Source organism: Grus americana, chromosome 5, assembly GCF_028858705.1.
Source record: "Grus americana isolate bGruAme1 chromosome 5, bGruAme1.mat, whole genome shotgun sequence".
Lineage (NCBI taxonomy): Eukaryota > Metazoa > Chordata > Aves > Gruiformes > Gruidae > Grus > Grus americana.
Genome location: NC_072856.1, coordinates 9,855,455 through 9,879,214, shown reverse-complemented (window position 1 = coordinate 9,879,214; position 23,760 = coordinate 9,855,455). Strand labels below are relative to the sequence as shown.

Sequence of the window (23,760 nt, the reverse complement as noted above, 5' to 3'; positions counted from 1 at the left end):
ACCAAGTTCAATTAGGGTTACCAATTCAATGGTTACTGAAGGTTTGGAGTAACTTCTGAATACTTGGGCTTTAAGCTACTAACATTTGACAGTGCAAGCAGAACAGTCCTTGGTCAAATGTGTCAAAGGAGAAAAAAGCATCTAAGAACTCCAGTAGTTCTTAATCTAATAAATATTAGATCTATTATTAACTGAATTTTACTTTAATTGTTAGTTTAATACGCCTTAAAATACTTACTTCAGAATTACACAACCTGTACCGGTAGGAGGAGCCGTCCAAAACACTTGAATGCGCGTCCTCCTTCTGGGTGTGCTTTCAGTAACAGCAACGGGACAATTACTCATGAACTGTGTTTCTTCTTCATCTATGATCTAAGGAAATAAAAAGAGAAGAATGTGAAAAGATAAGGACATACACATAGCCAATGTCTCTCGAATATGTTTTGTCAGTTCATGTTTTCCTTCAGTGGGATTATTTATAATACTCTCTGCTTAGCTCAGCACTGATTTGGTAAATCTATTTATAACATGCAGATCACTCACTGAAATGAAAAGAAAAAGCCCACAAAATACAGACAGAAGAATAATTCAGCTCTAAGGGAACAGAACTTAGACCTTTCTGAGCGTGGCTGCAAATAACCTTTTTTGTAGACCCTGACTACTGGAGCTTCCTGTAAATGTTAATGAACTGAATATAATAAAAGATGCATAATTTCAATTTTATTTTTTTTTATGTTATGGCAACTGGTTAGGACAGATGGAGCATGCCAGAGAAGAAGGGGTTTCAGTTTGTTTATTTTTTGTTTGCTTTTTAAACTAACCTTTGTTTAAACAGTATTATTCTCAAGATTCAAAAGAATCTCCAGGTCAAAAGAGGTAATATATGAATCAATCATCTATAATTCATTATTTAGTCCAATCTGCACACATTTTTGCTTTTTTGATTGGTTGATATTTAACAGAAAGGTTTAAATGGTATAAGTCAACACAAAACCAGAGAGGTTGATTTGGAACTGGTGGTGTTCTAAGGATTTTACTCAAAGGTGTCTGTGACAAAATAGCTTTCTCACTACATATGTACTTCATGGATTGTACTTGAAGCCTTCTGTTCATCAGATCTCAAAGAAAATTCATCGGAAGCTGCCAAGTTGTATTTAGAAACAGGCAACGCTGTAATATTGCAAAGTTTCTCTTCAAAATTAATCAGTGGTCAACTTTCATTCAATGAAGCCACAATTCACACTACATTGGGTCAAGATTTAGGCAATGAATTACAAATTTTACCATTTTGAGAAAGAAGCTGTACTGATCGATTTGTAACAAGACAACCCTGAAGGAGCTCTTTCAAAATTCTGGTTCTAATAACATGAACACACTTTTAACAGATTACAATAAAAAAAAAAATCTTCTGGCAGTAAACATAACTTTAAACAAGAATTTTGACAAAAATACTATTTTACATTCTGAAAAAGTGGCAATATTTGTAGTTTGACCAGATCTGCTTTAGTGAGCAGGCATCCACATTGTCTCACCCAATGATACTGCCAGCATTCCCAAACATTTTTAGCTGAGCCAACAAACATTTCTGGTTTTCCATGGCAGAATGAAGGGGCACTGGCCCAGAGGAGTGCTGAGAAACTCTATTTAGTTGGTCAATAGGGTAACGGTTAATGAGTTTTAAATCTAAAGCCATTAATATTCTTCAACTTTTTTAACGCTTCACAGAATCTGTGTAACTAAACACAATGTGTACAGCTACTACTTTGCTAGATTTTAATTAACATCAAGCATTGGGAAGCATGGGAGCTAGTGTAGGCTTAAACTGGCACTGCACGGTTTCTACTTCCACTTGATAATATTTAATGCACTTAACTTGTGCATCAAGAAATCCCTAATCTACAATTCTGTCTTGGCCATCAGCTGTATTTATTCTGTCTGCCTTATTCCTGGAACAGTAAAATAAAGAAATAAAACTGTTTACTTATCTCTCAGAAAGGTTGCCTCAATTATTCAGGACCATATCAACTGACATTTTATCCATATTTCACAGTAATTCATTCCCAATCAAAACCCAATTTTGGTGGAAGTTCTGAGTGAAGAATGAGTGATTTTATACAATCTCATACAAAACAAAATACTATTGTACATTATATAAAAACAAGATCATTCCCATTGAAAGGGCTCTTAGCAGGACATCTCAAAGTTCTTTAAAAGGACAGCTTTTCTAGTAAAATAGAAATATTGCAAATTACTGTACAAGTAACACTAGCTCTATATTCTCTTGCCAGATGTGAACTGCTGCTGTAGTATCATAACTCACATTCTTGGATAAAAGCTTTAAAAATATATTTGATTCAGGTCAAGAAAGATTAAGTAATTACAGGTAGGTGTAAATACTTTACGACTGACCAGATAAAAGCTATTCAACAATGATCAATGAACCTTTCACATATGTTGATTTTTCTGAATCTAGACAAGCTCCTGTCTGACACACACTCCATCTATGAACGTTTCTTGAGAAGACCAACTGAAATGAACCCCAGTTCTCAAAGTACAGAGTTGCTATTTTCAGTTAACAAGAATTTAGCTGCTCTCAGATCCCTAAATATCATTCCTCCAGCACTCATCATTGTAGACCCATCTGTGATGCATTTGCACGTTAAGTAAATTCTTGTCTCCATGTGAGCCAATCCTGGTTTTTCCTCCCAACAATGAAGGGAATCACAAGGAACACCGAAACCAAATCCAACAACTAATACTTAAGGAAGGAGTTGTGAGCAACTGTGAGTAGTTATTACAAGTTAAATTTCTGGCTACTGCAAAACCAAAACCTGAAATATTTGTTTGAATTCTAGACAGTCATTAGGTTGGAGTGCATCCGTGGCCTTTTCCAGCAGCAACAAATGAACGCAGAAATGCAGACATATTTTTATAGCCTACCTAGTTCCTGCAACTTAGGCAAGTTATTAATTTTCTCAAGGAATACAGATGCCTGTAATGAAATAGTTTAAAAGTTCTGATTGCATTTTAGAACATAATCCTGGAAGAACAGGAAGTGGTTGAAGCTCAAGGCTACATCACAATTTCCTGCATCACTAACCATCAAAGCAAGAAGACTTATGCAATAAGTGCCTACTGGGAAAACTTGACCATAAGAGAATAAGGTCCTCCAAAAAGAGTTCCTCTGAAGAAAAATTAGACAGAAGCTTTCTTAATAAAGATTTCTAATTTTGACAGAATACAGTAAAGAACTCCTAAACTAGTTGGAAAAGCTCAAATGCCAGTTGATTTGAGAAGATTAAAGAAAAAGTTATTTTAAGATATTTTATAACACTCAGAAGAATTATCCAGATTATAGGATTTCGTATAAATACAAACCCATCTCAAATATATTTGTTGAAAAGAGGGTGGGGTTTTTTTTCAATATCCATGGAGGTTTGATTGTTTATAAAAAGTTCTTAGGGGCAATACAGAAAGGGTTCACTACTTATACAACACAATTCCAAATGACACAATATTTTAGGGTGCTGGATTGTATTACTGCACTTACACATAACACACAAGAAAGCAACAGTATCCTGGCCAACTTTGGGGGGGGGGAAAGGATACGTAATCTCTGAAAATAATACAATCCTGATTTTTCTTCTGGAATCAAGTCAGACCACATAGGCATGAAGGAGAGAATTGGCAGGAAAAGGCATGCAGATTAAAATGCAGCATTTGCAAAATTATAGCTTCTAAACCCCAGGTTATCTGTAATGGGAAGCCTTACATTTTCAGGAATGGGCCAGAAAATTAACTACGCATTGGACAGAAATCCTCAAAACTAAAATAAACACTTGGCTGAAGAATCTAAGGTCTCAGAGTGGGGATCTCTGTGTGACTAATTCTTTCAAATTCACAAGCACAATGACATTAAGTCTTAATGTTCTATTTAGTTTATGGTGCTTTTTGTTTTCTTTTTCCCTTATGACTGTAATATTATTGCACCAATTTATTTCTTCAGGGAAACTAGTGTAAATCCTGAACAAGACTCTCGGAGTTAACCTGGATTTGAATGAGAGCCACGAAAAGTAGAATTTGGCTGAACTTCGGTAAATCTACAAATGTGGAAGTATGGATATTAAAAGGGAGAATTTACCATCTCCAGGCTCAGTCTTGCATTCTTTGCATATTCCAAACATTGATGAGGTTGAGGATGAGTTTTGGGTATTCCTGAAAAGCAGGACTGGATAACTGCTTACTTGTTAAACAGACGAATGAGTGCTTTTCTTTTCTCAGAATTGGAACAATTCATGCTGAGTGATAAAGCTTGCTAACTATATCTGATTTCTATAAATTGTTAAATTGTTAGTCAAATAAATGAAACCAGGCAGTTGTCCACTCTGTTGTTAAATTTATGTCAGTATTTAAAAAAAAAAAAAAGTCAAAATGCTATACACCACAAAGAAAGGAATTAGTATCAAGTACAAAAGGAGATGAAGTTACATAAATCCTCTACTGGCTTGTGTCCACTTCCTTAGTTCAAACCACTGGCTAGGATCTTCAGCACCATTTTTTGTTCTGTGGACACATCATCACTTTCCACCCACTGAAACAGCTGCATTCTACTGGAACAACTGAGTTAAAAAAAAAAAAAAAAAAACAAAACCCAAACCAAAAAAAAACCACCACCACAGACAAAGTTCACAAGATAAGAATTTTTGTGGGCAGTTTTCTTCTTTGGAAGAGCTAATATGGAGCCTGACTTTCAGAATGTTGCAAAACTATCTTCTCCTTGAGGAAACTTTCCCATTATAAAAAGAACATTGGGTCTACATAATGGTAATAATATTTGGCCTTTAGGAATTAATCTAGAAAAGAGCTTACTATATGGAATGGAAAACTAATGACGTACAAAGTCAGTTTAAAAAAACCTACCTCAATTATATGCTTCACCTAACCAATTCCTTTGACTAAAAGGCACAGTATTTCCTTCAGAGTCTGTGCTTAGAATCAGAACAATCAGAACTGGGACTTTTTAGGAAGTGTCAGTCATCAGTCTTGAGGCAGACTATGATTCAAAACCACATAGCACCACTGAGCACTGCTGGGCTCTTAGTAATATTTGCCATCTTTAGCACTGCACCAGAAGAGTGGAGTTGTCTGCTAACTAGCACACCTTGGAGCACTGGAGAAAAGCGTGCAAATGCATTGAAGAAAGGCATTGCTAAAGTACACTTGCAGATTATCACTATGTTCTGGTAACTTCTAGCACAAGCTTTATGTGATATCCTACAATGTGTAATTGGAAACCAAATTTAGTGCTGTAATCATTACCTGAGCACAGACTTTATCAAGTAAAGATGAAATGCATTCAATGACACGATGGTAAGTTCTGTGAAAACAGCATCAGCACACATTATATGCCTGTCCACCTACTTGCCTCTATGAGTCCATCTACCTGCTTGTTTTTCATCCCAGCCACAAGGTAGTTGGAATCATGGGGAGGTTGGGCAGGAAAGGACCCTTCCAGTTCTACAAAGTAGTATGATGCCAGACAATCAGACCAAGTCTTTGATGTATATGAGCAAAAGGAGAGGAAAAAATAAAGGATTTATAAATATATAAAGGATTTATAAAATGATAAAAAAAGAAACCCAAACAAAAAACCCAACCCCAAACATTTGTGTTCTAAGGAAGTATTTGAATTATGTCCAACTGTCCTTCTCTTCCTTAAAACAAACAATTTGAATAGTGCATTCATTGGAAAAAAGGCTGTGTTGGATGATCAAAAGGACAAACAAGCTATTGAGACAATCCTTTATGAGAATCTTAAGCATTGAAGTGTCCCAAAAACGTTTGCTATCAAGAATCTTATAGTCATACTGTAGTACATGTTGCTCTTCAGTCTAAACAAACCTAAGAGCTACATTACACCTACCGTAGGGCAGGCGGTAGGGTCTATTCTAAGGTGCAATTCAAACAAAAGAAGGAAGGAAGTAGTTCAATGTGACAAGAACCTGAATTGCGTTAAAGATAAAGCACTAGACTGTCAGCTTTTACACTGAACAGCCTTTCCTGCCTGAGAGACTGTCGATGGAAAGCTTAACAAAACAGCAATTGCCTTTTCACTTAATTCAATATAAATAAAAAAACAAGATGTATATTGATAGAGACAGATAACAATAACTTAACAGCATTTAGTAAATGTAAAATGTTACATTGTATATTTTTTCTTGGGTTCGAACCACTCTCAGTTAACTTAATGTTGCAACGTGTTGGAAATGAAAGCTTACGCCTGTAAATTGAAAATGGCCAATTAAGAAAAAGCTGTCCATGAAATTCAACAGATGAACGAACATAGGTTGTTCTGAACTGAGGCGGTTTTCATCTACGTAGTCACTAAGAGTGGACATAAGGTCCAAAGTTTAATCTTTGTTTCCTATGAATTTTTCTCCTTGACTGTAACAATATTTCTGTGAGAACAGGTGGGAAAATTGATTCAAGCTACTTTATCAGACTATATTACTAGCATTTGTGACAGATAATCCAGCCTTTCCCAGATAACGTATTACTTTTATAACCTCTAACAGAGAAGCTATATTAGGCACAGAAATCTATCATTATTCTCACAGCTATAAATCTCATTTGGTTTCATCTATAACTTTCTTTAAAAAGCAGCTATTTTGACTAAGAAAACTTCTCTCATTTCATGTTTAAAAGGCTGTTAGTAAATACTAAGTTCCAGCAGGGAAAGCGCAAAATCTTTTTAAATTATATCACCTTATGAAATACCTTCAAAGATTCTAGTTTCTCAACGCAATCCACGCTGTGGTTTAACCCAGCCAGCAGCTAAATCAACCACACGGGCGTTCACTCACTCCTGCCCCCCACAGTGGGACGGGAAAGAGAATCAAAAGAAAAAAAAAAAGAAAAAATAAAAAAAAAAGTAAAACTCGTGGGTTGAGATAAAGACAGTTTAATAGGACAGAAAAGGAAGAGAATTATAATAATAATGACAAAAGAATGTACAAAACAAGTGATGCACAGCACAATTGCTCACCACCGAAATCAACGCTCAGCTAGTTCTTGAGCCAAACTGCCTCCCGGCCCACCCACTCAGTTATATGCTGAACATGACATCATACAGTATGGATTATCCCTTTGGCCAGTTTGGGTGAGCTGTCCTGGCTGTGTCCCCTCCCAGGTTCTTGGGCACCCCCCACCTTCTCATTGGCAGGCCAGTATGAGAAGCTGAGAAGTCTTTGACCGCTTGGCAACAACTAAAAACATCAGTGTGTTATCAACATTATTCTCATCCTAAATCCAAAACACAGCACTATACCAGCTACTGGAAAGAAAATTAACTCTACCTCAGCCAAAACAGGGACAATACGATACTATCCAACAATCCTCTTCAGAAATGGGAAATTATTTTGAAGACTGAACTTGCTTTTCACACCTTGGCACATAAAGATTCAAAGTGCACCAGCTGACTCTTGCCCAAGAGAGTGCCCTGGCATAAGCATCGGAGCATACAAATTAGTTGCAGCATTAGAGTAAATTGCATAAAGGAACTTTTTGTGACGTTTTGTACAAAAGCAGTGAGTCACTCTGTGCCTTGCATGACAAATGGCTTAATTTTATTCTTCATGCTTTGTGTTCAGTCTACACAGCTCCTTTTACAGCATTTGAAATGATGTATGAGGATTCTGGGCAAGATTGAAAAATTTTAGTTTCAAAGAAACAGGACTTTTGGCTCTCCTTGATGTATGATTTAATCAAGTTAGACCTAAATCAAGAGTAAATTTACCGAGGTCAGACTCTATGCCGAACAATTCAAACACATTAACTTGTGGGTTGGGTTTTTTTTTTTCATGACACTCATGCAGCGGCTAAAAGACTGAACTTGCTTTTCAATGAAATCAGGGTTCATTTATGGTCTAAATATAGTTTACATTTAGAAGCATGAAACAAGTAGATGAAAAAAGGTTAAGTTCTATGAATACTTAGTCCAATGAAAATGAAGAAACATTACTTTCAAAACTCTGTTCCAAGGATTAGAAAGCAGAATTGTCTTGTTACAGCTCTAAGACAGAAAAATAACCAGTGAGGATGATGGGGACACTGAGCAAGGCGATGCTGTGGCAATCTTTTGCTGGTCCCCAGGGAACAGAGTCAGCATTAATCAGAGCAGTCCTCTAGCTGCAGGGCCCTTCACCCGAACCAAGACCAACCCAAAACAGCAGCTGTAGAAAATCAAATCCAATATTAAAAGAATAAAAATTAAAAAAAATGGAGCACAACCATTTAGGCTTCTCACTGGCTGTCATGGATTTCTTGTTTCTCTCCTCCTTGTAACTGGATGATTGGAGTGCAAATGGTTCTTCCAAGACTACAAACCTCACATACTCATTTCAGGTAAGACTATAACCACAATAAACTTCAAAGATGCATGCAGAATTTGCTTTGCAGTACTTTTGCAGAGGGATTATTTATACTCAATGTTATACTGTCAAACTATTTCAGTAAGACCATTATTTATTTGGCAAAAAATAACTACTATTTCAATCTGATAAGAAATTTTCACAGGGAAAAATAACTTTTGATAGGTAGTGTCTCAAGTGCTTTCAGCCTGGGAGAAATGTTGCTTGCTGAAGCTGGTGTTATATAAAAATCAACCTCACAATCAAGGATTTTAGATAACAATCACTTGAAAGCAGTAAAAGCTTAAGGATTTTGTGTATTTCTTGTGCAGTCACTACAGCTAGGACCTTTCCAAAGAAATGTGTGTATTATAAGCTGAAATGAAAGAGAAAAAACTGTTGCAAACTCTCCTAAATATATTTGCTGCCAATTTATCTAGTTATACATAATGCAAGTAGCTACCTCATACTTAAGAGAGCATTTTAATCTGATTTTCTAGATGGATAAAAGGCATTGGAAGGTTGTGTAAAGAAATAAACGTTTTCACAGCCTCATAAAAGAAAGTGATATAAAATAAGGCAGTGTAGATACAACACTTGAAGCGAGACACGACTTACTGCTGAGCAACCCTCCTCAAATGACTTTAGTGTAATCTGTTCCTCAATTATGAAGTGGGGATACAGACACTGAGCTCCTTTTTCAAAACAATATACTAAATGCTCTATAAAAACATACTTATTATTATCCTTAACAGCTTGTTATACCTGAAATTGGTCTCAGACTTCATAAATAGGAGTTCTTTGGGAGGAGATTAAATACGAGATGCCAGATCTTCAGCCTGTTCTGTGATGTACCAATAGCTTAAATTAGATGGAAAAGTGGCTTAGAGAAGCAACTAAGAATTCAATTCAGGGAAATCCATGGAAGCCATAAAGCTAGGGTGGCCCCCTGTGTACCAACCCTTTGTTTCACTTTTGTAAAAAGAACAGCCGACTTCTGTCAAAGGTCTCCCAGCTTGGTGCATTGATGCCCACAGAACCCAGGAAGCAGAACAAAAACAAATCTGGCAGGGCTCCAGCTTAACAATTGCATCTTGTACACGAGAGTGCTTTTTCAGAATATCAAGGGATTGTAGCACAATTAATTTAAAATGGAAATTTAAATATTACTAAAAAATAAGAACCTTGCTTTGCAAAAATATTTTCATCTGGCTGCACACTGGGATTAGAAGACAAACCTTAATTACTTATCTTGCAAAAGCTGAGAGACGTTCTAGTAGAGCATGCTCTGGGACCAGCACTGAACTCTACTTCTGACATGTAAGATGCAGATTCATATATCCATTCTGAATCAGGCACTTCACTGTCAGTGTGAGCTTTATAAAATGAGTAACCTTTAGCCAGTCACCTTTCTGATCTATTCTACCTCACAGATATACTCACTGAACCAAGGGGGAAAACGGGCTTCAGTCAGATAATGAAAGCACTGGCGTGTCTTCAAACCTCTGCTCTGTTTATTTTGATGACTTTCCCTCCATGTTGCAAAGCCAGTCTCTTCCCTGCTGGCCTAGTGAAGTGTTTTACTAGTTTTACAAAGTAGAGGGATCCAAGAGGAAGAGACTGAGAGAAATCAAAGCTGAAATAGACTGTTTCTGCATGGAGGAGCACTCTTTAGGGTTGCAAAACTCCCTGGGTGCAATCCCTGTTCTTACAACTCAGACACTTGAACCTTCTTCTCCATCCAGATTGAAAGCCTTTTTGTCACTTGTGCTGGACCTCTTCTGACAGGAAATTATGTCTGGATGAAAATTTTTCCCAACAAAAAAATTGTGAATATTGATATATTCCATTGAAAGGGACAATATACTGGTGTTTCTTTCTGGAGAGACAAGAGACCAAAATGTTTCCCCAAACTATTGAGAATGCCTTTTAGCATTGGTTTGCTAGTCCAGGACTGAGATCACATCAGTTCTAAGAGTGCTCACCGAGAACTTTTTAAAATGTTCAATTAAAAACATAGCAAAACTCCTTCTGCGTTCATTTCTGACCCTCACAAACAAAAGCCCTTGTTTGAAAAGGGACAAAACAGATCTCCGAGCTTCCTCCCCAGACACGGCCTTGTGTGACATCTTGAACTAGTGCTCATCAATAGTCCCGTATAGCGTGTCTCTATCAAGAGTTTATGTTTAAGTCAGCATGAGCACTCTGGCCACGTTACTGCAGCTTTTTTAAATATATATGTGTACATACACACATATATATGTGTATATATATACACACATGGGGCTGCATCTGGCAGCACCAAAAATTCACAAACAACTTTTAGTGAATAAAAAATTAATCCCTGATTGACACAGTAGGCCACTCATGCACGCAGAGGCACATGCATACGAACCAAACTCTAAGAATACGTTAAAAAAATATATTCTTCCCCATGTTTTCCAAATCCAAACAGTAAAGAATTCATTCAGATTATTTCTGTCTCAGCACAAAACAATAATTTATAAATATGCACCTAAAACAACTTCCAGGTCTTATGCTAAGCATGCAATTCAAAAGTCAGAGGCAGAGTGCTCAGTACCTCTGAGGTACCTGAGCGCTGGACTGAATCCAGGATAAATTAGAATTATGTTTATGGCCATGCTTGTGGAAAGCTGAAGGACTATCTGATTGCTGAGAGCACATTTTTTTTGCTAAAAATCAGCATTTACGTTTTTACTATGTGCAAACGAAAATCTTGTCAGCACATTCTTAATAATTTGTCAAAACTATATGAAGCTTTTCATATTAGCACTAGGATTTTCCTCAATTTTTGCAGCAACTGTCTTTACCTGCCTGAGCCCTGTCAATGCATATAATTCTTTGCACAAAAATACCATTTATAAATGCTTGAAAGGATGTGCCTTCACTGCAAATAATAGGTATTTCATTAGAAAGGACCTCTAGTCACCATTCAAGTCCAGTCAATAACATTTTTTAAATTCAGTGGTCCAGAACTACTGTTCACCACAAAAATAAGCTTGAAGCATTCAAACAGTTGAGAAATGTAAACAACCAAAAACCTGACATTCTCATGTTCATAATGAAACAATACTTGAGAGAGAAAGCATGATCTAGTGCTAAATCCACCATTCTTATTATCAGCTCTAGAAAGCTTAACTAAGAGCAGTCAAGAAAATCTGACCTTCGTATCAGGACAAACCACATGGACTAGGTGAGAGTCATTACCTACTAATTACTGCATTTCAGTAGTTTGGTAAAGTTGGAGTTAAATGATACTGCTGAGATGTAGCTCTTCCCTTTGAAATTAATTACATTATTATCTTTTGATAAGATTATCATTCTTCATGTACTGTTGCCACAACTGTATATTGCCAATATCTTTAGCACCGTAACGAGCAATGCACAAGTAACGTCAGTGCCAGAGAAACATTTGCTGTGGACTCACACAGAAGACATGGACCTTATCTTCTGCTCACACAGGCACTTCTCATTTACATTTCTGTGGCAAGGAACTCCAAGTTGGTTGTCAATTCAATTTAAAACTCAGGAACTGCCATTTTTATTTCAGGAACAACATCCCAGATAAGACACAGTTGCAAGACAAGTCGATCAAAGGAAGAGGAATGTTAAATTTGAGGAGACACATAAAACATCAGATAAGGAAGAAATTTTCTAGTGGCTGGTCAAATGACATATATAGCTCTCCTACTGAAGCCACCTTCCTACGTGTCAGGTTCTCCCTGCAGAGTGATGATAACAGCCTGCCTTCCTCCTCAACCCTTCTCTCTTTTGCACTTGTCAGAATGTTAATTGTCAGCCAAAGGAACCCTTTCTGTACTCCACAAAGCCGTAGTTAAAGTGCAACATGGGCTTAAATCTAGATGTGGCTTCCTTGCTAATATAATCAACAATAATATTATTACAGAGGTGACACTTTTCTACAATATAACATTTGATAATAAAGTACAAAGGAAATGCCTCTTCTGCTATTAGGTACACCAAAATTGATGAAAGTCATTTGAAATACATAGTAAAATGTGAGTATGCACATTTTACTGGATCAGCATTTCTCAGTTGCTTAGTTTGTTCAGGGTTTGCATTCATCCTTCATTTTAGAAAATATTACACTACTCAGCATTCTGAATATACTGCCAAGAATAGCTACCTCACTTGGAGCTCCTCATTTAAGTTAAGAAGGGATTTAAGGATTACAGAAAACACATATTTTTAATAGCATTATTGTCCTGCTTGGTGTTGGAGCTTTGAAACATCAGCAGCTCTGGCACTTGTGCTATTCAGGCTCCTCATGAATGTCTCAGTGCCAAAATATACATCCCAACCCAGTTCAAGCAGATTCCACACAAATTCCCATAGCCATCAGATGACTGTGTACAGAACATAATCTATTTCAGAGAGACTTAATCCACTGCTAAAACCACATTTAGAGCAAAAATACTGGTGATCTGGAACTATAGGCTTTATGCAGATAAATTTAAGAAGGCATTTACCTCCTTAAAAGAGCTCTCAAATCTTTTGCTTAACAATTTGCATGAACTGCCGGATCAGGAATACTGTCGGTACAGAAGAGCTGCGGAAAGTCAGGAAGGGTTTCTGGCAGCCCTGACAGTAGTTGTGAGCAATTATAAAGCCACCTCGTTCTTTGTGTATGTATGAGTGTGTGCCTGCACATTAGGCAGAGTCAAGAGACAATAATCCAGGCTATGGCTCCTCTTACTTTTGATATGCTGATGAATTACTAATGTACAAATTCTCAAATTCTTTCCTTGCTTAGAGAGCATCACAGATTATACAGTCTATTCATGAACAATTCCCTTGCCTTCCTCTGTGTCCAAGGTTTTCTGTGTAGCCTAATTTCACATTACCTAGAGTACCCTTTGAGTAAATTAAACTTGCTTGCTGAGACTTTCAAGGAAATCATAAAGTTATGCTTTCTCCCTACCAGTATGGGAGGAAAAGACACACTGCAGTCAGTCAACAGTGAAGTCATAGTTTGGCAAAAAGGAGGTTCTTGTGGGCAGACTTCAGATTTCTTTTCAAGAGTTTGGTAGGCTCTCTTCAAACACTGACTGAAGTTCAAGTGGGTTAAGTGCTGTGACTAAACCACAACCTCACAACACCAAATATTAAAACTGCATCTGTATTAAAACATGGCTTGAACACTTTTTCTGAATGCTGTCTTGCACAAAATGTTCATTGTGGGAACAAAACAATGACGTGAGTATCAGGAAACAGAAGTAATTTAAATGCTTCAAGAGTTGGGGGGGGGGGTGGTTTTGAGGGGTTTTATTTGGTTTTGGTTTGTTTTGTACGTTTTTTTTCCCCAAAAAGTCTCTTGCACATAGCAGTATATTTCATCATGGTGTAAGATATCTGCTGGAGAGTTGAGCAACATTCTTAAAGGAAATAAACATGCAGAAAGGAATCCTGAAAAGATAGAATAAAAAAGAATTTTGGTAAAGGCTTATAGTAAAATTCTTCATAGCCCTGTAAATTGAAACACTCTAAAAAGTGAGATTTGAACTAAAATGGAATGGTATCAAATTGTACTTGTAAATTAACACTATACAGACTAAGGACCTTTACCAGATTTAAAAAAGTAAAAATATATATAATGGTTTCTTGCTTTCATATTAATTTCAAGCAGAGTTCAGTGATAAAGATGTAAACGTGGCATGACAATCAGAAGCATGCCTCAATGAAGAGGCTGCCTCCTATGCAGGAGGCTGAAGTAGTTTTACACTAATTACGATTAGAGAAATAAAGCTAACAGAAAAAGTGGCATCTTCTCATATGAACATCACTGTCTGTTTAATTTTAAGAAGCTAGAAAACATTTGTAAAATGTAAAGAGCTCCAACTCTGCTGTTGCATTAGGGCCTAAAATAGTACTCCCCCCCACGTTAGTACAGCAGCGCTTCATAATCCTTAGTGGATATGCTGATTCTATTTTGCTTCAAGTGATATATAAAGTGTTCACTTAGTTGTACTTCCGTATTAATGCGTGGACCGTGAATTTCTTCAAGTACTTGACACACAACGTTTTTAGTAACCAAATTATGAGACACAGTGATTTTGATAAATCTGCTTCTGAAATTGTTTGTACATTCTCAGTGCATTTCCAAGAAAAACGCATAAGGGACAGCAAATTTCTGAGGGACAGAAATGCATAAGACCAAGGTGAGGAGGGTGTGCGTGAAACCAGCCCCTGCCAAGAGGGTGCCAGACAGGAGTCCAGACACTTGCATACCATGCCACAGACTGCAGCTGCTGCCGCTGCCACCGCCCAAGGCCGGCACCTCTGCCCTGGTCCCATGCAGAAGGAGCAGGAGGAGCAATAAGGAGCCGGAGGAAGGCAGTGGGACACGACCTGTCTGCATCTCTTGCCTTGACATTGCCAAGCTGCATGCAAAATAAAAACCTAAGGTTTACTGCACTGTCACAGAAGAGCTAAAGCTCCAAGCAGATTTCAGAGCAACCCTATATATATATATGCATTAGACTAAGTTTTCATCTCCTGATGGTTTGGCATGTTTTGTTTTGAAATATAAGCTTTCTTTATGTGTGTCAACTTTATGGCTGTAAATAGACTTTCCAATTAAAAATATGTACTCCCATCTTACCATACGTGCAGATGACAACACAATACCTTCAGAAAAAACACAAATTTATCTCAATCTCAAAGGGATTGAATTCTGATGAATATGTATTTCAAGACTATAAAGCCGTTTCATTTGAAATTTCATTAGGGAAGGTAGAAATGCAATATATGCAGTCATAGACCAAGAGGGAAGTAAGTACATTTTCTTTGGGAGAAAAAACCCAGCTTTTTGTGGTATTCATTAAGAAACAAGTAAATTCATTTCCAAATCAATTTGACACATCTGCAATTTTAAATTTTCCTTGCTTATCTCTAGCATCAACAACCTTTTGAGTAATATCCCATCACTGCAAAACAGGCAAATGTGTATGGAATCAAGATGTGAAGAATGGAATGAATTATAATATGATTTAAATGAGCAAAAAGTGTATTTATGCTAGCTCTATTCTAACTTCCTTTGTGCTCTTAGCAAATCCATTTGAAATACAACAGATTAAAAAAAAAAAAACAAAACAGACATTCCAGTATTTCAAAGATACATTTTAAAATAAACTAAGTTTCTAATTGACTTGGTAGTATTTCTTGCTATACTGAAATTTAGGCTTTAGAACTCCTACCACTACTACGTACAAGTAGTAGGAGAAACATATTTTTACACAATTTCCAGTTGCAAAACATAATTTTGTGCAAAAAAAAAAATTTTCTTCTGGAAATATGCCATTTTATTGAAATATCATTTTAAAGCATTTGGGAAAAAAATTAAATGCACTTAAAACAATCCATTCTGAAATTAAATATTTTGATTTTTCACCACCTCAAGTGTTGTTGCTTCAGTATTTTATTTGATATTTATCTATTGTAAGCAATGCAATAAAAATAATAGTGTAGTTCAGTTTTATCTGCATATAAAGTGCTGATGACCTTTCTATTGGAAATTTCCAAGTGATTTAATTGTTTAACTAGTTAGCACTGTAGTATATTGTGACAAGAAAAATTTATTTCAACCAGTTTCATTTTTTTATGTTGTTCAAAAACCCCTCTGTATAGCCTTTTTTACTACTAGCCCTAATCGGGGAAAATAAATAGTCCTCCTGTATTGTTCAGGTGTGCCTTTCATACAGTAGGAACAGAAGAAAACAGTAGCATTAATTACAAAGCAGGCAAAATTGCCTACACTTTCTGCTGCTGATCAAAACTGTCTTCAGTACAGTCACAGTAGTGTTGTTCATGTGCTACTGTTAGTTGGAAAGTCACAAGATACACACCTTCTGTTTTTCTGTATATTGGTATTACACCAATCTCGAGATTCCGAGAAATCTTGAAACACTTATTCTTTGCATTCAGCTTCCACATTATCCTGGTCATTCAAATATGAAGAGACAGCAATCGTTATAAGGCAAAAGGCAGCAGCAAAGGCCTTATGCACAAAGCATGAAGTGTTCACTTGCCTTTTGGCAAACGATCAGTTTTGTTCCATGGAATAAAAGAGATGATGCCTTTCTACTGCACTTCTACAAGCCATCTGAAAAGACTGACAATACTCAGGTCCCAAGCAGCTGAACTTCACCTGTGTGTGCTCTCATTCGTGCTTTTCAAAGAGATAAAGATTCAGATACTTTGATGGAAATAGACAAGGAAGAATGGTAACTCTACAGAGAGTTGATATGGTAGCATACAGGAATTGGAAACATAGGCACAGACACCTGAGAACCACAGTGCGTTTGCGCTCATCTCGTGCACTTCAGCATGACATACGCTATTTATGACCATACTGAAGGGCTTAATTCACATGGGCAATTCTAGTCATAAGTGAAGTCAGAACATGGCACGTGAGCTTACAACTCCTCTATTTACTTTACAACTCTAGCTATGTTTCAATAGATGTCAATGATGAGAGCTTCTAGCTAAAGGGAGGCATCAGGCTCCTGTCCTTTGACACTTCCCTGGAGACTTTAGCAAGAAAATGAAGACAAGCAAGTAAGAAACTTTCATAGGTTTTGCATTAAAAGTTCTAAAATTGCAAAATAATATTCCAACAAGTTTATATATACATATAAACTTTTTCTTAGTGGCAGATAAAACGACATGAGTCCCATCAGATGGAATATACAGAGTGAGAAGTATCAATACTGAGCTCCACACTGTTCAGTGTCTTCCTAAACTATCTGGATGATGGGATTGAAAGCATCCTCACCAAGTTGCTAATGACACTAAACTGGGTGGCGAGGTGGACACATCAGAGGGGAGTGACACCTTAGAGACCTGGACAGGGTGGAAGAGCGGGCAAGCAAGAACTGTATGAAGTTTAATGAAGATGAGTGCATCCTGCACCTGGGATGACATTACCAAAGAACCTAGTACCGGCTAGGACCTGTGTGGTTGGGGAACAGGTTTGCTGAAAGGGTCCTGGTGGACAACAAGCTGAACAGGAGTCAGCAGTACACCACTGCAGCAGCAGTGGCAAGCTGAATCCTGGGCTGCATCTGCGAGGGCATTACTAGCAGAGACAGAGACATGATCATACCGCTCCACTCAGTGCTTGTCAGACCACACCTGCAACAACGTGTCCAGTTCTGGTCCCCACAATTCAAGAAAGGAGGAGACAGATCAGAGAGGGTCCAAAGGAAGGTCACAAAGATGACTGAATGGCTGGAGAACCTGGCCTATGAGGAAAGGCTAAATGAGTTAGGTGTCCCCTCACTTCTCCCCTTGGAGAAGGCACGGGGGGGACCTCATCACTGTATTCCACTACTTAAAGGGCAGCTACAAATAGGATAGAAGCTCTGTCTTCACAAGAAGCCTCATGGAGAAGATTAGATGCAATGGCTACAAGTTGCACTGGGAGAGGTTTCATCTTGATATAAGAAATTTTTTTTTTTTTTTTTTTACAGTGAGAATAATCTATGAGTGGAACAACCTCCCCAGGGATGTGGTAGAGTCCCCATCGCTGGAGGTTTTCAAGATGTGGTTGGACAAGGTGCTAGATAATCTCATCCTTTCCCATGAAAGGTTGGACCAAACGATCTTTCAAGTTCCCTTCCAACCTAGGCTGTTCTATAATTTAATGAAGTGCACAGTCAGTAAATTTCTGTTTCTCATTTTTTATATGTATTACAAAATATTTCTTTGGACTTCCTTGTCTGTGTTTGCTACACTTAATCTGCTACAGGTAGTTTTTCCAACCTTGAACAAAGTTTCTTTCAGTCACATGACTTTATACATATTTGGGAGACGCTCTTGTGAGAAATAAATATAATGAAAACATTAAGTGCAGCACCAAATATGAGTCCAGACAATACCATCTCCTCAAACTGATGAAGCGTTGGTATGTAGGAACATAAACAGCTGTCCCTTTCTTCTAGATTCCCACGTGAGAATCTGAAGTACATAACTGTGAAAGTTTTTATCTGAAAACAGAATGTACCCAAAATCATGCAATTGCAATGCGAGCGACACAAATAGTCTAACCTGTCTATATAAACATTTGCAGAAGGTGAGCATGGAAGCACTAGAAATAACACAGATTTTCACTGCAGAAACTAAATATTGTCCAGCGGGTCATCTCTAGCTCGTGAGAAGTATAGTGTCATCTTTCACTTCTAAAGCTGAATTTTGGTGATATAGGGAATCTACCTCAGCGGTTATGGACAACCAGTCACACCAGTGTTTACTCAGAGACTTACATTTGGCAGTTTCAATGTTATTCTGAACTATTCTCAATAAATTTCAATTAAAAACTGTATAAAGCTCAAAGTCAGCACTCTGGATCAGTTATTTTTCTGTGCTTTTACATCTTTTGCAGACTAATCCTACAAATTTTGCACAGGTACTTGAGAAAACAATCCTATGAGATATGCAACTGTAAAACAACTTTAACAAAGTCGTCTGAAAAAAACTTGGCTCAAAAAAGGGAAAAAACAACTTCCAATGGTCAGAAATTCAACCACATATAAAGGAAACATTAATTTGCAGGAGATACCAACACTTGATAAATGACAGCTTATCTCCAGAATATGAACCATGTAATTAGAGAAGTATTAAAGGCCAGGAATCATATTTAATAGATGAGACGCTTATTACATCTGGGATTATTTTAAATTTATTTTTTTTAAATACACAGTATTTCCATATTATAGAGAGCTCAGAAGGCATTACACCATCCAGTTTACTAATCCAAAATACATGTTAATGCTGCTGTTTCTGATTCTATGCCAGCCACCTGAAGAACTAAAACATAGTATGGATCCAAACCCATTTATTGGTTTAAGTGACTAAGCCTAGAGTGCTAAGAGAGTATTTGGAGGGGTTTGGTCATTTTAATCCTGTAGTAGGAAGGACTTGCTTATCTTTCTGATACAGACTGCGCAACAGCTGCCATTACTGGAATTGTTTTTAGGGACCCCACCGTATAGACAGACTGTGTTCCCGTGCTTTAAAATCCTCATGTTATATTTTACACTCACGGTTGGAATGTTATACATTTTACAAACATTTGTTATTTTATGCATGGACAGTATTTACATGCAAGACGACAGATGACTATTTAAACATTCCTGACTTGGGAGGCAAATATCGTATGCAAAGAGCAGAACTCCTGAAGTTTAATCAAGCCTAAAGTGTGATATGTGATCTTGAGTAAGTTACCTCAACGTTTACTCTTCTGTAAAGTGGATACAATAAATCCACATTCTACAAAAATGTTTATGAAACTTAATTTATGCAAAAACTTTGAAATTTTCAGCAGAAAGGCAATATAAAAGCACATTTGAAAGCTGTATTATATCCATAAATCTGGTAGCATTGACAACAGAAAATCATTAGGACAAGATTCAGAAAATGTAATTGGGAAAAAAAATATAGTCATGATTTCTCAAAGTTCACACAAGAGGTGTGTATCAAGAGTCAAGTATCTTAACAGCAGTGAGTTCAGCATTTTATCCTGTCTTCATATGTTTACCATTTTTTTAATCCTGAAATGTTTCTTCCCACATTTATGTCATTCTGGCTTATTTGGCTCAGGCATAAACTAACTTCCTTTTTTGTACACGATGCGTATGGATGTAAAAATATGAACAGAAATGGTCATACTCCAAGACCAGCTTTTACATAGGTTGTATCAGGTTTGTTATTCCCAAAAAGAAATGCCAAGTCTCTTTCGTAGCAAGCAGTTAGAGGCACATGGGTTTAGAAACCTAAGAACACATTGTGATGTACACGATGTTCTTTCTGTGGATGCTGGCAGTTGCGTAACATCTGCAGCACATACAAAGCTGGTTGTTTATTATGTGGGTTTAATACATTTTGCAACTAATGTAATCAGATGAGCTGATGAGCATCAGATGAACTAAAAAAAAAAGATGAATATACAGAGAGTTTTGAGTAGGTAGCATACAGGTCTTTTTCATCCTTTATAGAAATCTTATACAACCTCTAAGAAAAAGTTCCAAATTATTGTTTGGAACACACTGTATTTGAAGCTAAGGCTATTATATAATCCCACTGTCTAAATATATCATAACCCAATTCTAATTCATATAAGTACTTTGTATAACCTTTATGGATAATAAAACTAGGTTACTGAAAGAATCTGAAAGGAAGCCAAGAAACTTTGCATAGCCAAAAAACCCACTGGTCCTATGCATGCAGCAAATACAGAAAACATTTATGATTATCTTAATCATACTAGGATTTATCACAATATGCGGGCAGATTTTCTTAACACGTAGGATTAGTGTAGGGGATAATTTACGAACTGCAGGTTCTTGCTTTATTCTTACATCTGGGATTCCCACACTATCGTGTACCGAGAGGCCAGAGCAAAAGGACCACGAATAAGAGGCAAACTGCTGCCTTAGCAACCATTTAAAATACCTCCCTGAAGCTCCCAGAAAGCATTTTTCTATGAATGGTATAAAATAGGTAGCTAATTTTCCTATGAAAGTGACCTATTGCTCGAGAGAGGTTGCAGCATAAAGCATTTCTTCATTTTCAGCATTTGTCTGCTACTTTATGTCCCTTCTCTGTTTTCCTCCTCTTTAAAAAGCAGTAGGTTAGCTAAAATAAGTTTGTGACAAACAGGCTAAACCAAGCAACATCAGGTATAATTAAGCCTCCCATATAAGCAGAGTCAGCTTTACTCATACAATTGGAATAAACAATAAATAAATTAAAAAAAAGATTATATGAGCTCCAAGAGAACAAAACCCTAATGTGTGCCTGACAAATCATGAATAAACACTGGCAATGCCTTAAGGAACCTCTACTACACTACTGAGTGTATCGAGATATATAATCATTACAGTTATAGAACAGTAAGGACTAAAACTACTTCTTATGTGCTCATTCTTTTAAATGTTTCTTTTGAAAAGAAACACAGGTCCAAATGAGCTATGCCCACCCACAAGGAAAAAAAAAGAAGGCAAGAGCAACAACAGTGCCTCAATTCACATGGATGAGAATAATTGGAGCCCAGTTCAATCTGTGAAGTAAACAGAAGCAGGATGAAGGCTTTTCAATTTACACCTACAGCCTACAAATTAGTAAGCAGTCTGGTAGGATGAGCTTGCCAGAGATTGCATAATAGCCCTACCCACAGTGACAATGCAGGGAATGGGGAACAAAATGGTAGCTCTATACCAGCAGGGAATTTCCCTTTCTAATTACCGAGTAGTATGAAAAGCATTCTCAAGAGCCAAACATCATCTTTTGTGCAACCGGATCAGGAATTTCTTCGCTATTCTTGATTTACATTCACATGAAAATTAATTTTAATACACTGCTGTTTTAATAATCAAAAGTAACTATGCATAAAAAAAATACACAATATTGTCCAGCAAATATTGCTTGGGAATTTGGTAAAAAAATAAATTTTTTTGGTATAGAAAGTCCAATGGGTTACCAGTAATAATGGCTTCTTCAAATGTCTTACCTATATAGGTATTCATTATATACCCATTTGCTTATATCAATTGAAATCAAAAGTACCTAAGCCAGAAAATTGTGCTTTTGCAGTACATGCAGGGTATATTCATATCCTGCCCCTTATACAGCCATGAGAAAAGCAAAGCGGAACACATGATTTTCGGTTTTTCTCACAGCAACTGAAAAGGGAGACAAAACAAAGCAGGAGGGGCGGTGGTTGGAAATAAATAGTTTAAAAAAAAAAAAGCAACCCACCTCTGAGAAACCTAATTACAAATAACTTTCCTGTCCCCTTTCAATGACTGTTGATATGTAGATTTCCATCATGGCTGATTCCCAGTGATAGGTCCTTTCACAAGCACAACTACTTGGAGGAAGAGTCAATCATTTCAGAAAACAAAACTGCATGACTATACTGGCAAGTGGTGCTTTATTTCTAAATACAGCCTTGAATTTGTAGTGCTTAGTGATTAGTAAGTCAAGCTCCTGTAAGTCAGTCCTATAAGTAGCTGTCCTGATATTGTCCGGGATGGAAACATCCATACCATGTCTTGAGAAATAACCTGACTCAGAAGTCGTCTGTAGTGAGACCATATCTACGTATAGCTGTTCTCTGATGCCTCCCTGCTAGAGACACACAAAAATGAGAGGCTGAGGAAAGGACCTGGCTCAGCCAATGTAGAAGGCGAGAGGTCTCCCTATATTAAGGAAGGCCTCAGAGCTAAAGGAGCAATTCAGGGGAGGGGAGAGGCAGAGATAACCAGATCTCCTGGCTTTGTCTGCTGGTTGACAGTCCTGCACAGGTACCAGGGTGATTCTGTCAGAGAACAATTTAGCAGATGAGAAATCATCCATAAAAGCATGACTCTTATAGCAGTGATGACCACAGTCAGGAAATCCACACAGATCGAGATGCAAGGGGCAGGCTGGGATCAGTGCAAGTGGTTAACAGAAAGGTCACAAGAGAACAGACAGAACTGAATACAAGTTTCACTGGTGGGACTGCTCACTGGGACAGTGCTTCAGGAGGCCCTTGAAAAATTAATAGTTATGTAGTGGATGAACACCGAGAACCTCTCCGGCAGGGCTTTACATTAATGGAAGGAGATAGCATTCAGGTGATCGTTAAGCAGAGGCTGAGGTGGATAGCAAGCAATTGGAGAAAATCAGAATGTGGGGTGACTGACCAGGAGAAATTCTGATGACTGAACTTGGTCCATGTGTCTGAAGAGATCCTTCTGTATAAGTATTTTCAGCTAGTGATATCCTTATAATCCCAGACTTCACAAACCAGGGATGAATAAGGTCACTTTACATTGAAGTGATTGAGCATCATGCTGGATGAGACAAGTTCTTGGAGTTCTGCAAGAGCAGGTGTGAGAGGAAAAGCAATGTTACATGGCTTTTTGGTCTGGGACTCCAAAGAGTCTCAACCAGGTCAGGGAAAGAAGACTTCTTAAAGCTACATCCTAGCCTTACCTTGCAGTTTTCAGAGAAAACAGACCAAAGAAAATCAAGCATCCTAATCAGAAACATGTCTGCAAAGTCTCTTGCGTAAAGACAAACATTGAAGCAAAACATCTGACGTCTTTAGGATGAGAAGGTATATTTTTCAGTTGTATGAGTCCTTGTGTATCGTTCTGAGGACATCATTATGGATTTCCATTCATGACTGCATGGAGTGAAATGACTAAAAACAGCTATGAAAGTATATTAGAATAAAGCACCAAAAGACAAACATGTTGAATGTAGCAGAATCAAAAGATATGGTCATTTCCCTGAACAGGTCTTGCATCATTCTGATGTAGAA

The 23,760-nt window shown here is 37.3% G+C and overlaps 1 protein-coding gene across 1 annotated transcript in view; it reads right to left on the bottom strand.

The window, feature by feature from the left end:
• The window catches only part of SPON1 (spondin 1), a 205,990-nt gene that overhangs the window by 164,768 nt on the left and 17,462 nt on the right, over positions 1–23,760 (bottom strand). The window contains exon 3 of the mRNA XM_054827814.1: positions 239–372. Within this exon, the coding sequence (XP_054683789.1) occupies positions 239–372 (134 nt within the window). The remainder of the gene's footprint in view (positions 1–238; positions 373–23,760) is intronic.